The following is a 15,483-nucleotide window of genomic DNA, read 5'->3' as shown; positions in this document are numbered from 1 at the left end:
TTCCTCATGGCAGACCTCGGAGAAAGCCACGCGAAGCCCCGACAATGGTTTTATGGCTAGGATGCGGGCACGAACTTCATCAAGGGATGGATGGAGGCCTTGAAGGAATTTAAACACTCGTTTGGTTTCCACAATTTTTCTGAATTGTGATTCATCAGCCGTGCACTTCCATTCATGTGTCTCAAATAAATCCAGCTCCTGCCAAAGTTTGGTGAGGGCATTGAAATATGTCGTTACATTGTCATCACCCTGTCGTATTTCATGAACCAAACTTTCCACAATGAATAATTCAGATGTGTTGTCGCGGGCTGAATATGTATCATGGACGGCATCCCAAATCTCCTTGGCAGAGGGGTATAGTAAGAAATTCTCGCCAATTTCGGGGACCATGGAATTAATTAGCCACGACATAAGCATGTTGTTGTCAACATTCCAAGCCTTGAATTTGCCATCACCAGAAGCTGGACGCTTGGATGAACCAGATAAGAGATCTTCCTTGCCTTTGCCGCATATAAACATCATGACGGACTGAGACCATTGGAGATAATTCTGACCATTGAGTTTGTGGCATGTAATGGAGTGAATTGGTGAAAAATCAGGCGTGCTTAGTGGCTGTTTATCAGATTCAGAGGAGGAAGCACTGTTCCCAAAATTCGATCTGGGATGTTCATTGGGCAAAAGAGGGAAAACTCTATGGAAAATTACAATACATTGTGTTTGTTGGAACATATGGCTGGAACGTATGGCTGCAAAGAAATCGAAGAATCTTCGAAAACGTAGAAGACTCGATTGAAGAGATTTGGGATAAGATCAAACTGAGAGTAGCAATGTGGTTACATAGTTTAAATGATTTCCAAGCTTTTGCGATTTCAGATTTGTATAGGGTTTGGAGTCTGGTTTTGAATTAGCATAATCTTCATATTAGACACCTAGACTAACTCGTGGACCTCTGGTCCACATTTGTATGTAACTTTTAACTTTTTTACCTATTAATAACATGACATTTGTTTCTGATAAAAAAAAAAGATTCAGAGGAGGAAGCCATGTAGCCATAGCCGTATTTGGTCATGGCTAGGGTTTACTCTGAACGTCTGATACCATGTGTTAAAGTATATATAGAATCTCTATGAGGGAAGAGAATAATTCTTATTGACTGAATTAAGCGTACAAGTTACACCCTAATATATACAAGGAAATAACAGAATGTCTAAATATCAAATCCTATCTAATTCTTATTTAAACATTGAATAAATATCTTTTCCAATCTATTTAAATCTTCAACACTACTTGCTACTTCGTGCTGAGTGCAAGCTGAAACAAGTGAGCCACTAACGCATACTCCAGGCTCGCTAATCTTGAAGAGGTGCACTTGTCAAGTCAGACGTGTACATCAAGTGAAGGTCCAGCTCAGGAATGCATTGAACTATTACATCCCTTGGCAGCCCAAAGTCGACTACTAGTCTCCTATCAAAACCATCTTCCAACAACTCTTGCAATTGCAACTATCATCCAGCGAGTCTGAACAGTTTCATTTTTGCATTCCCTTGGCCTTTTTTTGCTGATTTTGCTCTCTTTTGTTATTTTAATATTCCATTGTAAATTTTTAGATTATTGTATGGACCAACATTTGTCAGTCACTCAGTATGCATAATTTTGAAAGATGCACCTCTCATCTCACAGCTCAACCTTGGGCTCCAGGACCCCCGGAACCTTGGTACACCTTGTCGCCTTAATAGCCATGCTTATGACATGGTGAACTTTCCAAAGGAAATATCTAACAAAGAAAATCTCTCATCAATTTTTATGTTTTATTTAACTCACCTCTAGGAATTCTGAAAACTGACATGATGCAAATTGGTAGTGAAAATAGTTGCAATCTAGTCTTGGTAACCCTCTTGTCTCTAATCTTGGTATGCCTCGCGCTTTTAATAGCGATAACTGATTTGTTGAACTTCCCTACCACGAGACTTTAATTGTTTAATTGCACACGATTCAGCTGAGCACCCCAATACGACCATCTTTGGCAGTTGACTACTCAATTCAGATTACGTGATCAAAATCCCTCAAGTTATTGTTCTTGTTCAAGAAGAACGATGTACTGCCAGCAAATTGACGATGTTAATTATTTGCAATTATTCTTCCTGCGTTGATGCACTCCAGCACTCCTATCTTCATTCTTTTGTCAGTTATACAACTCAAAATTCCCTACCTTTCCTTCACTACACTCATCAATTTGGATCATGGTTTTCTGTTAATCATTTATTGAATTAGACACCTATTTTATTCATCATGAAATCCCTTTCCTCCATTTTCACCAAATCCCTTCTTTGAGTTTGGTCTTAAAGGGCTAGTATCAAGGCTTCTCGGTATTTGTGGTAGATCTTGGACGCAACCTTTGCAGGAGGTGTAGATTTTTTTGGACGGTAGGAGTTCATTGTATTTGTTGCTCTGTTTGTTTGGGGAGGAACTTGAGGATTTTTTACAATCTAGAAGAATCACTTGAAGAATGCTGGGACAAGATTAAGTTTCGGGCCCCTAGCTGGATCCGGAAGCATAAGGAGTTTATTGGGTGATGCCCATGCCGCCTAAAAATGTATTTGAGATCAAGTCTAACAGGAATTCCTTTGCAAATGTAAGGTAGGACTGCTTCTGGTGTCATAGAATCTTTTTGAGTGAACTGAAATAGCATGGGTAGTTTGTGACCCATGATTGCTTTACATAAAAATGGGCTATCAAGGTTGTTGTATTTCCTAAGTGTTTGTCATTAGAAACAGTTACTACAAGCGTCAAGCTTTATCAAATATTTGTTGATGAACATGTTAGTCTTCATCTCAGATTGCATACGGAATAATGTAATCATTACTTGTTTGTTGATTTTGCTTTCTTATATCTAACTTCCATGTTTTCTTTTGTTCAGATACTTAAAACCCTCTTTGAGATTGTTTTATTTGAGGACTGCAGCAACCAATGGAGTCTTAGTAGACCAATGTTGAGCTTGATACTGATAAATGAGCAGGTTATTCTTATTGGCCTTCATTCTCTGCTTCTAATTAAAACACATTTGTCAACTTTTTCAGATATTTCTGTTATAGATGTCAAAGTATATTTGATATTCCAGAAAACCTCATATTGATTTGTAATTGTCATGTTTCCTTGGATTCACTAATCTTATTCTCTGAATCTGTGAACAGGCTAGAGAATCAGAAATTTGTGTGGCATGGTTGGGCTGATAAAATGTTGACATTAGTTTTTTTTTTTTTTGAAGAGAAAATGTTGACATTAGTTAATTATGAGTGTTGCATGAAAAAGTTTTCATGTTTGTTGTCAAAGATTGTCTCTACTGTAGATTCTATCTTGCTCTACTTAAATTTAAAACTTTCATGTCACTCAGCTTCTAGTATTGTCATTTTGTGGCTGCTGAATTGAATCTACCTATTTCATGCAGATGTTTACAGACTTGAAAGCTCAAATTTTGGCCTCACAGGTAACCTTTATGCTGCTTTCCACAAGTTCCTACGGAATTATAATTTTTCTATCCGACAAAGTTGGTGGAATGTTTTGTTATTCTTTCTACTCTCATAAATCTTCTATTGCAAAAACTATGGACGATTTTGCTCATGATTTGATGAATCTGTACAGTTAAGTAACTAATACAGCACTTCTAGAATTTATGTTTTTGTTTTAGTAGCTCTGAGTTGTCAGGGAGAATGAACAAGAGGATAGAGCAAGGAGACTGATTATGAGGGCGAAATGGGATAATACTTAAAAGTGCTTAGGCAATGACAATTCAAGGAAATTGACCTTGCCCCTCCACTCTCTTTTCAAATAAATTGGGGGAGGCGGTGTGGAAGTGGGGGAGAGCATCAATGAAAATGAGAGGGTTTCTTTCTGCATATTAGGATATTTTTATATCTATAGGTATACACACCTATCAGCACTTGTGAGAAAGCTGTTATCGTTACGTGCCTGAGTTTGGGATCGAGTTATGGGACGTTGGACCGAGAAATCTCTTAGTTCGGAATAAGATTCCTGCCGATTTGATTTACGACCTTGACGACCTATGATTAGTTGAATATTTGGGGCTCGAGGAAAACAAGAGAACCACCCGATCTTGAGAAACAAACGTTTATATTGATATATTTTCTGAATGAATAATTCTTCCCACCAAGTCCATACATATAATAAAGATGCAATCCAAAAATAAACTGACAGAAAAATCCTACCAAATTTAAGAGATACGCTGAACTAAAAAACAAGGAAATAATTATTCTTATTAACTAAGGAAATAAATTCTTCTTGCTCTTCAATCTTTATACTTGAATTTTCCATGAGTGAAGCGCTCATAAACTTTGGGCTTGTCTGTTCCCTCCTGTAAATCGCGGTCCACAGTCCCTTCTTGGCCCATGTCTTCTTCACGGTTCATGACATTGCGGTCCCCTTGAGATGCAAGTTTGTCCTCGAACTTGAAAGATGGAAATTATGCTGCCAAAACAGAAACAGCTTCCCAAGAAGCCTCAGATGGCGCCAGTCCTTGCCAATGAACTAAAAACTCTTGGTTGCCATTGTGTATGCGTGTATCCAAGATGGCCTGCGGTTGTCGGCTTTCCTCTTCGGTTGGAAACTGTGGAAGCACACGGTCTGCATCATGAGTGCCTTTGAATTTTTTGAGTGCCGAAACATGAAAAACTGGATGGATTTTGGATGTTGAAGTTTGTATGCGACTGACCCAATGCGACTGAGGATCAGAAATGGACCATAATAACGAGGGCCGAGTTTCTGATTTTTGCGCGAAGCTAACGATTTCTTTTTGGCGATAGGGCTGTAGTTTAAGCAACACTTTGTCCCCCACGTTGAACTGGAGTTCACGATGAGCATCATCATAATGTGTTTTCATGGAGTTTTGTGCTTGCAAAAGCCTGTTTCGCAATTCCAGGAGAACTTGATCCCGATTTTGTAACTCTCGATCCACGGAATCAATGCGTGAGAGCCCGGGGCAGTATGACAGTAATCGAGGTGGGGGCCGCCCATAGACTGCTTCAAATGGCGTAGTGCGAAGAGAAGAATGAAAACTGGTGTTGTAGCAATACTCGGACCACAACAGCCAACTGACCCATTTCTTTGGATAGTCCCCTGTGAAGCAACACAAATACATCTCCACAATGCGATTGACAGCCTGTGTTTGACCATCGGATTGCGGGTGATATGCTGAAGTAAAGCATAATTGTGAACCACTTAGCCGGAAAAGTTCCTTCCAAAAAAAGCTTGTAAAGGTAACATCTCGATCAGTAACAATTGTCTCCGGCAGCCCATGCAATTTAAACACGTGATCAAAGAAAACTCGAGCCACATGCACCGCCGTATAAGGGTGCGAGAGTGCTAAAAATTGAGCATATTTAGAGAGGCGATCAACAACCACCAATAGCACATTTTTACCTAGTGACAGCGGAAGCCCTTCAATGAAATCCATGGATATATCAGCCCATACATGTTGTGGAATTGGAAGGGGTTGGAGCAACCCTGCAGGTTTTAAAAGTTCCACCTTATTCCGTTGGCAGACGAGGCACGTGGCCACAAACTCTTGGACTTCACGCTTCATTCCCATCCAAAAGAAATCTCGAGAAATGCGATGCAAAGTTTTCTGGAAGCCCTCATGGTAGGCGTTGTGTGTACTCGAAATGACAGGTGCAATGGAGGGGGAGTTTTGGGTAAATACACACGCTGGCGATACCATATAAGACCATCCTGGAACTCCCAAGGCCCGATAGCCTCTCCTTGCAGGATTTTCTGGATCAACGGTTGAAGATCTGCCGTTTTACTATGTTCTTCGCGGATATCGCTGAAAATGTCGACATGAGGCATGGTAATAGCCTGTAAACTGCCTCCTTCCTCATCACGCTGGGACAGCGCGTCTGCCACCCCGTTGGAGCTGCCCGCTTTGTATTCCACGTGAAAATCAAAACCCAGAAGTTTGCTAATCCAATGCTGTTGTGGGGATGTCGTAATACGCTGCTCCAGTAAAAACTTAAGGCTGTAATGATCGGTGCGAACCACAAAGGTATTTCCCCAAAAATAAGACCTCCAATGGCGCACTGCTTTAGCTAAACCAATTAGCTCTTTTTCATATGCAGGGCTGGCTAAAGAAATCAATGGGGCGGCCATTCTGATGCAAAACCGCGCCAATCCCAATGTCAAACGCGTCACACTCCACCACAAAGTTTGTTGAAAAATCCGGCAAGGCAAGAGCAGGTGTTGATGTCATCATCGTTTTTAATTGGTCAAAAGCTCGAGAAGCTTCGTCGCTCTACTTGAATGAGTTCTTCTTTAATAGCTGGGTAAGTGGCGCGGCAATGATGCCATAATCCTTGACAAATTTACGATAATAACCTGTGAGACCCTAAAACCCTCGCAACCCTTTAACCGTGGTTGGAGCTGGCCATTGTTTGACTGCCTTAATCTTGTCCTCGTCGACTTTAACCCCTGTTTGATTGACCACTTGACCGAGATAGGCCACTTCTGTCCGTGCAAAAATACACTTGGATTGCTTCAAGACAAATCGATGCTGTCGTAATATCGAAAAAACTGTGCGAACATGACCCAAATTGTCTTCCCACGTTGGGCTGTAGATTAAAATATCATCAAAGAAAACCAAAATAAACTGCCGTAGATACTGCCCAAACACCGAATTCATAATTGATTGGAAGGTAGAAGGTGTGTTGGTAAGGCCAAAGGGCATTACTACAAACTCAAAGTGGCCGTGATGAGTGCGGAAGGCCGTCATGTGCACACAACTAGGATCCATAAGAATATGATGGTATCCGGCTCGCAAAGCCAGCTTGGAAAAATATTTTGCACCATGAAGTTCTTCCAACAGCTCGTCGATTACTGGTATCGGGAATTTATCCTTAATGGTTTTCGCATTGAGAGCCCGATAGTCAACACAAAACCGCCAAGTGTCGTCGCTCTTTTTGACTAGAAGTACTGGGTGGAGAATTGAGAGTTAGGTCGAATGAGCCCCTTCTCAAGCATATCTGCGCATTGTCGCTCAATCTCATCTTTTTGGGCACGAGGATAGTGGTATGGACGCACCACGACAGGATTGGCACCGTGTTCCAGTATGATTTTGTGATTGGCTCGGCGCAAAGGTGGAAGTCCAGTGGGTTCCGCAAATATATCAAAAAATTCGGCCAAAAGTTGTGCTAACTGTCCGTGTGTGTCGTCGTCATTGGTAAGCAACGTAGATAATTGGAGGCTGGTTGTAGTGCCTCCTTTTTGAAGACCAGATAATGCAATCGTCGTGCCCCCTTGCACGAATCTCATCGACATATCCTGGAAGTCCCATGTGATTGGACCAAGTGTTTGGAGCCAGTTTACTCCCAAAACGGCGCCGAATTCACCCAGTGATAAGATATAAAAATCCACACAGAAAAGATGTCACTCCAGTTGGATATTTATATGACGGCAAACTCCCATGCAAGGCAATTTCTTTCCACTGGCCACTGTCACCCAAAGGCCCGCTGGTTTCTCTATGGGTAGCTGCAATTTATGAACCAAGTTGGTGTCCAATAAGCAACGTGTGCTACCAGAATCGACAAGCACAAAAACTGGAACACGATTATTAACCCCCCAAATTTTCAGGGTTTGTGCTTGCGAGGACCCGGAAATAGCATGTATTGTCAGCCCCAAATCCTGGGATTCTTCTGATTCACCTTGTTCTTCATCGGTCACTCCCAACCAAAATAATTTTTTGCATCGATGACCGGGGACATACATCTCATCTCAATTAAAACAGAGCCCACGTGATCGTCGCTCTTCCATCTCCCCTCGATTTAATTTCTTACAAATCATGGCGGACTAGGAATAACCCCTGGTTTGCGCGGTGCTGGTGTTTCTTCTTTGCGCTCAAATAATCGAGCAAGGCTCATGGCACTCATTAAATCCTTTGGATGCTGGATTTCCATCTCTATTGCAATCTGCTCCCTGAGCCCACTGATAAATATTTCCACTTCTTGTTCGCTGGTGAGGGCACAAGCATGAGCAGCCAACTGCTCGAACCTGCGTTGATATTCTCCTACGGTTCCCGTTTGACGTAACTTGGATAATTCACCCAATTTATTACTGCGGATTGTCGGGCCAAATCTGAGATTACATTGTGTTTTGAATTCGTCCCATGGTAAGTTCGGTCTATCTCTCTCCAATTTTAGGAACCAAACTTGCGTTTCTTCTTCTAGGTGGAATGATGCTAACTCCACCTTTTCTTCTTCCAGTGTGCGTTGATGTCGAAAAAAATGTTCGCACCTATTAATCCATCCCAACAGGTCTCCTTGACCATTGTATTTAGGGAATTCCAGTTTTGAGTATTTTGGAATATACCTGCAGCTTTCTCCATCTTCGGTGCGCTTATAGTCCTTGTAGCTACTCTCCCCGTTCTGCCCAATTTTATTATCAGAACTATATTTGTCATACTCAATGAAAGCTCCTGTAGTTGTGCGGCCATCTCGCCCTGCCTCTGTTCCGTCGCACGTTTATCCTCCTGGTACATGTTCATGAATGCCTCGAATTTTTGCTCCAGCTTGCTCATGTCCCCCATAATAGCTGTCTCTGATGCCAATATGTTACGTGCCTGAGTTTGGGATCGAGTTATGGGACGCTGGACCGAGAAATCTCTTAGTTAGGAATAAGATTCATACCGATTTGATTTACGACCTTGACGACCTATGATTAGTTGAATATTTGGGGCTCGAGGAAAACAAGAGAACCACCCGATCTTGAGTAACAAACGTTTATATTCATATACTTTCTGAATGAATAATTCTTCCCACCAAGTCCATACATATAACGAAGATGCAATCCAAAAATAACCTGACAGAAAAATCGTACCAAATTTAAGAGATACGCTGAAATAAAAAAAACAAGGAAAGAATTATTCTTATTAACTAAGGAAATAAAATCTTTTTGCTCTTCAACTTTAGACTTGAATTTTCCATGAGTGAAGCGCTCATAAACTTTTGGGCTTGTCTGTTCCCTCCTGTAAATCGCGGTCCACAGTCCCTTCTTGGCCCATGTCTTCTTCACGGTTCATGACAGTTATCTTGTGATATTTTCTACTTCTCGGCCATCACCTTTATGGCAAGGATGTGCTGAAAAATTTGGCCAACCAAGCATTGCATCAGACATGGCTTTCTAAATTGGTCCTGTTCATACTTGAGACATTTTTTAGGCACAAAAGTTATATATATAAGAAATTTTTGAAGTTCAATTGAAGATTGTAAATGATAAATTACACCACAAAATATACATGGGTGACTATTAATCATAAAAACGTGGACAAATGCCCCAAGATCTGAAATTCGTAGTAATTTCTCTCGTGTGTATGTAGAAGGTAACCTTTCAAGGAATGAGTTCACCACGTATTCTTTTAATGTGTTTACAGATTAGATCTGAAATTCGTATTGATCTTTTTGTATTGGTGAAGAAAACATAAACAGGGCGAATAGGGTAATGAAAATGAGTTCAACGTCACGTATCTATCATTCATGGCTTTTCGGCCACTGTATTGTTTGATCAACTCCTTGGTAAGTCGCTCATCTTTCTTCTCCTGAAGTTTCGTTTGATCCCATGGCATCTCAAGGAACCTCGGGCCCATCGTGCTAATGTTTGCCGTGAATTTATGCATCTGTTCCATCTTCACTATGATGTCAGCCTTCAACAGATTCTTGTACCAACTCATCCTTCCCTTCGCTGTTTAGATGTGTTCTCTGAACCAGCTCTCTCGTATCAGACCCATGGTTCTAAATGTCGCTAGGCGCTAGTCGGGCGCCCGACCAGCGCCTAGCGCCTAGGCCGCCTAGGCGGGGACTTGGCGCCGCTAGGCGGATTCCCCAGTATAAACAAAAATAATCATAAATCCCTTCAAAAAAAATTTCTAGCTCAAAATTTTATTACAGATTAATATATATCATTATCTTTCAAGTTAGGGTAGACTTGAGTTTGCTTATTGGACTTTAGTTTAAAACCTTTAAAAATTGGCTTTCATTTTTTTATTGCGCTTTTAACTTTTTTAAGGTAATTGGGCTTTTAACTAAAAGCCCAAAAACAAAACTTAAAAAACAAAACCTAAATAAAACGTCTTCATTCTTCAGCCGCCTCTGCATCTTCTTCTTTCTTCTGCAGCTTTCTTCGCCTTTCTTCTTCTTCCACAGAATTCTGCCGCCTACATCTTCTTCTGCAGCGCCTACGCCGCACAACCCGATTAGGCGGCGCCTAGGGCCGCTTACTGCCGCTTAAGCGGCCAGGACACCTAGGGCGACCGATTACCACTTTTCCGGTGCGGCCGGCGGCCGTCTAGCGCATAGGCGGCGCCTAGGCCGAGTTTTCGAACACTGATCAGACCCAAATAACTCCAGTCTATACTTTTGCTCCTTTTTATTTTTTTCTTCGACCCTCTCGGGGTTTAAGCTTTTGATTACTCCAGAGGCCGTGCCCATGCAGTCTCACCTTGCATTTGCTCTTGGATCAGCGAACTTTCCTTCTCCTCAACAATGAGGACGCCATACTCCTTAATATTTTGCGATTCTTTCTTCTCCTCCACTGGCCGGTCGTTGCTATCCATCGGTGGTTTCTCCAAATCCCTTGTGGTTTACACACCCTACCATTTACACACGCTGCTGCTCCTCGTTCTCTTGATTCCCAGAAACTTCTCCATAGTTTTGTTGAACGGCTCGCCGGTCTCGATTAACTTAAAAACCGCGGAATTCATACTCACCACCAACGAATTCATATTCTCTGCCAAACCCAGCACCTTGTCTTCCAATGCGTCCCTTGTATCCAACAGTGTGGTTGCCATTTCTTCTTCACCTCCGATCGACATCGGCAGTTCAGACCAATTGTTAGCAATCACAATTTAATATTGAAAATTATATTGCAAATTCAATCTTTCCAGAGGCAAGCTCTGTAACCCTAGCAGAAATACTAGTAGCTCCCTAGCCAAAGCTAGTTACAAAATACAACACGATAACCGAATGAAATCAACTCCCCTCCCTCACATTTATATTTATTGCCTTCTTTCTAGACTCTTCCAAGGCTTGTGACTCTTGGGCTCTTTTGATCCAGGCCCACAAATACTAGGTCCTTAACAACATCAGATAAATTCTAACGCCTAAGATTCGACGACTGTTCCCACTTATGACGGGTCATTTTCCCTGGGAAACTTCCCTAGGGGTCACCCATCATATAATTGTCCCAAGTCAAGCACACTCAATTTTGGAGTCAACCACACTCAACTTTGGAGTTATATGATGAGCTCCCGAAAAAAAGATGCACCTTCTTGATACGAGTTGTAGCTATAAAATATTTCAAGCCCTCGTCAACCGTGCAATCCACACCTACACAGCTCTCATTCCGGTATGTAATCGGTTCATTTATGTCTCCCTTCGTCTAGAATCCTGCCAGTAGCCGCTCCTTGTCAGTGCAACCTCTTGGCACCGACGATAACTCCTAGTCTTCTTATGACTTGTCAGGCTCGGGCATCATACGCCCACCAGCTTCCGCGTGGTTCGCCTCCGAACCAACCGTACTAAGAGCAGTTTTGTAAATGGCGGGAGGCGGTGGCGGGGCGGTGGCGGTGGCGGCTAAAGGCTTGCTGGCGGTGGCGGCAGGCCTAGTGATTGATGGTGAGAAGACTTGAAGCAAAAGTGGAAAACAAAAGAAAGTGGGTAGTGTTTTCAAGTAACTAAGGTGTTAAAATTGGTAGACTTTGACTAGGTTTTTAAATTTAGTTGACTCTGACCTTTGACTGAAATTTAAAATTTGTTGACCTCCTTGGCCGCCTCACCCGCCCGAGCGCCAGCCACTGCCGCCTCGCCCGCCGGACAGCTTGGGGCCGCCTGAAGAGGCCGCCTAATGCCAAGGCGGGGCGGTCGAGGGCCGCCTACCGCCTAGGCGGCCGCCTCGACCGCCATTTAGAACACTGACTAAGAGAGGTTGGCTCTGATACCACTAAATGTAGCGCCCTTACCTGAGCTACTAAAACAGACTAATAAAGCGTGCATAATTAAACTTAAGATCATCAATTAAACAACATAAACAACTCAAGTACTTAACAATCCAAACGAAAACAGAACGATAATCTCATTTTTAAACATTAATACAACTATAAAGGAAATCCCAATCCTGTACGAGAATTACAAGAAACCAAATACACTTCAACTGGATCACCAACAAGAACTCAACTGTTCTAGCCACTGCCCTGACCGTCCGAGATGTTTAACATAAGACCTGCCTCGTGGAATGGGGTGTCGGATGAAAACAAGGACGTGAGCGACAATCATCCAATACGAGAATGTATGAGTATACAAACCGATATGATGCATTCAATATGCTCGGATATCACAGATCAAGCCTAGAATCTCATGCTCAGTCTAGAGGCGCCTGAGTGTGTAGTCTCTTATGTGCCCTAGGCATGTTTTGGTTCCCACACTTGTCAACAAGACGTGGACCTACAATGTCCAGGGTCACCAGAGCCCGCGGGTCATCACGGACACTGTAGCTCTCGACACCCGACCGTCCACAATACGGAACAGGGCTGAGCCGCCCCAACAAACGAGGTATATCTCAAAGATATCATGTCAAATGTGATAGATCATGCATAATATGCCAAAACAGTAAATCATGTATAAGGGAACAGATAAGAATGCAACATATAAGTGTGTATACTACGTTTGGATATCTCAATCAGAACATCATGCACCTCACTAAACAATCTGACAAAAGTTTACTCGTTTGAACCTAAATAAAATACCAACATACTGAAATTATGATCAGACCAGATTCAGAACTACTAAACATGCTTCTTAACTCACTACGGAAGGCTTTAGGGTTATATCTGGGTCCGTCGTCAGTCTGCTGACGACGTCTCGATCCCCCCCCCCCCCCCCCCCCCCCCCCCCCCCCCCCCCCCCCCCCCATCTCAAGCCGACACTAGCTTCGAAGCTTCCCAACAACAGTAAACATCCTAGAACTGGTTGTAAAAGAACCTAAGGTGTATGGCTAGAACTCGAGAGAGAAGCGGAGGGAAATCGGTGAAGGAAACCAAATCGGTTTCCATTTATAGGCTGTATCCGGACTAGTTCAGGAGATCCAAACTTTATGTTATCTGCCATGTAGCACAATCTCATTTGTCTAGTGGGATTACTTGGGATAAGATACTGATAATCTGATGTAAATTGGTCGGTGGATCCCCACATGCTGATCCTCAATTTAATCTTCATTAACAATGCTTAACAAACAACTTTTTAATCATGTTTTAAATTGTACTTTATTCAAATAGGGATTTGGTTATTACATAAGTAGTGACTTTTTACCAAAATTTCTCTGTGATTTCTTCGTGTTCTTGTTTATGACATTACATGAACAATGTTCAAGCTAAAAACATCTAGATTAGGGTTTCCTCATAAAGTTCCATGTTAAATTCTGAAAAGCAAGAATAAGAAGACAAATGTGACATAACATAGGACTTGAAAAATTTTGATAGAATGTCACTGTCCACAAGATGAATGTCTCAATGGATAAATCTCTTGTTTATTTTGTTAGTTATTAAGTACACATCCATTACCACCTTTATCGGTTAGAAAATACATTTAAATAATTATCAGTGTAAGTAACTTCAACTAGAATCAGCTACCTTATAAAAAATAAAGAAAAATAAAAAAACAAACAAACAAACTAGGATCAGCTACATGTTTATCTATTCGTAAGAGAAAATTTGTTGGAATATCATCTTTGATTGTCAGCAGTTAGCGTAAATATATTGAAACATAGTTAGATAAGAAGCTGGAAATTTGTTATGCTTGATCTTTTTAAAGGCCAATATCAGCCCAAGCTAAAGTTGGGATTCGTGATATACTCTGCAAATTCACAAACAAGAGTATTCATGAGATGTATTGGGCGCTTTTTCTTCTCTCCTTATCCCGTCTTTTTTTGTTTGATTGCTGGTGGTTGCATATCATTATCTATGCCGCATGACATTGATGTGTAATTTAAGATTCATTTTGGGGGTATGGGTGCTACTTGTTGTGGCGTAGATGCGTAAGAGCGAATGGTATCATCCTTTTAGTGTTATGGGATGGAGTGGTTGCGGGTCTGGAGATGAAGACCATGAGAATATTATTAGCAGAACTAATTAGTTTTCTACTGCAGTTTGATAGATGACAAAGGCTCTAGTTTTGGTGTCTGGATGTTGTATATAGACTTGCGAGGAATAGAATTGTTCTTTCTGTCGACTCGTGAATTTCCTCAAAATGGCAGGATTATTGTCTCATGCTGAAAATCATTGGATGATTCCTAATTTTTTCATGTTAAACAAATGCTTAACTGTTAAGACTTGGGAAGCGCAGAAATTTTTCCCTAGTTTTCTACAGCCCAACATATATTGGGTTCTGTGTTGTAACCAATAGGCCATGAAATGATATATTTAATAGGTTTGAATTTTAAGGTGACAATATTTCACGTGTGTGAAAATTGGTTTATCTCTTCAACTTGAGAAACTTCATGTAGAACGGTCTTCTCAGTATGATCATTGTATTTTATGCCATATTGCAGGCTGTTGATCAGCATCAACGTCTTGCCTCTTGTTTTGACAAATTGATGGCTGATATCACCCGAAGCTTGGATTCAAAGAACAGAGACAAGTTTACCCAAAATCTTACCATATTTAGGCATGATTTTCGTGTCAAGTAGCTCCACCTGATCTTAATAATTGTTGAGATGATTCTCCTGCAGCATTTTGATGGTTTTTGGTAAACAACTCGCTTGAAGGTACACTAAACTCATATACGGGATTGTATGGCGATGTTTATTTTTTGTTATGGGGCTTCAAAGGTATACTTGTGACATAAACTAATGGTTATCTTGATAGAACTTGTGGGGATAAGTAGATTGGTGGCTGTTGTCATTTGGCATGTATAGAGAGGTGTACATTATATCTCAAATTTTTTAGTTCCGTAGGAGAATTAGTTTGAAGTGTATTTTACACTTGTGCATTTCATTCTTTCATTTGTCAATTACAGTGAACATATCGGATAAATTGTACAAAATGTTGCGTTTGGTGCAATAGCTTTACAGATCCCATATTGTGGGGAATAACATTATTTTTGGATTCTTCTAACATTTGGATAAAAACGTTGGTGATGCAACCCAAATCTCAATTTTTTTTTTTTAAATTTGAAAAAAGTAAATAAAATATATTATTACTCGATCAAAGCCAACCCAAATCTCGATCTTCTTGAATGGCAATTTTGCTACCCACCCTTCTGATCAAGATCAGAGGGTGTGGTTTGTAGGTGTCCCAGGAGGATATAGCAAGAGTTTTTTTTAATGGTTTATACTAAGAGTATGCCTTTCGAGAATTATTCTGTCCCGCGGAGGCTTATATTGAGGAAGGATTGTCCGGGTATCGTATTAAATAGAGATGACAATGGATTGAGCTCA

General features: G+C 41.2%; 1 protein-coding gene across 8 annotated transcripts in view; it reads left to right on the top strand.

The window, feature by feature from the left end:
- The window catches only part of LOC140879057 (uncharacterized), a 50,808-nt gene extending 35,729 nt beyond the window's left edge, over positions 1–15,079 (top strand). For all 8 annotated transcript variants that reach the window (XM_073282697.1, XM_073282698.1, XM_073282693.1 and 5 more), the window contains 3 exons: positions 2,918–3,016; positions 3,446–3,484; positions 14,596–15,079. In XM_073282697.1, the coding sequence (XP_073138798.1) occupies positions 2,918–3,016; positions 3,446–3,484; positions 14,596–14,733 (276 nt within the window). In that variant the 3' untranslated portion in view covers positions 14,734–15,079. The remainder of the gene's footprint in view (positions 1–2,917; positions 3,017–3,445; positions 3,485–14,595) is intronic.
- The last annotated feature ends 404 nt before the right edge of the window (positions 15,080–15,483 follow it).

The sequence above is a fragment of the Henckelia pumila genome, chromosome 2, assembly GCF_033568475.1.
Source record: "Henckelia pumila isolate YLH828 chromosome 2, ASM3356847v2, whole genome shotgun sequence".
Classification (NCBI taxonomy): domain Eukaryota; kingdom Viridiplantae; phylum Streptophyta; class Magnoliopsida; order Lamiales; family Gesneriaceae; genus Henckelia; species Henckelia pumila.
Note: the sequence above shows the minus strand (reverse complement) of the source record. Positions and strands in the feature narration are given on the sequence as shown.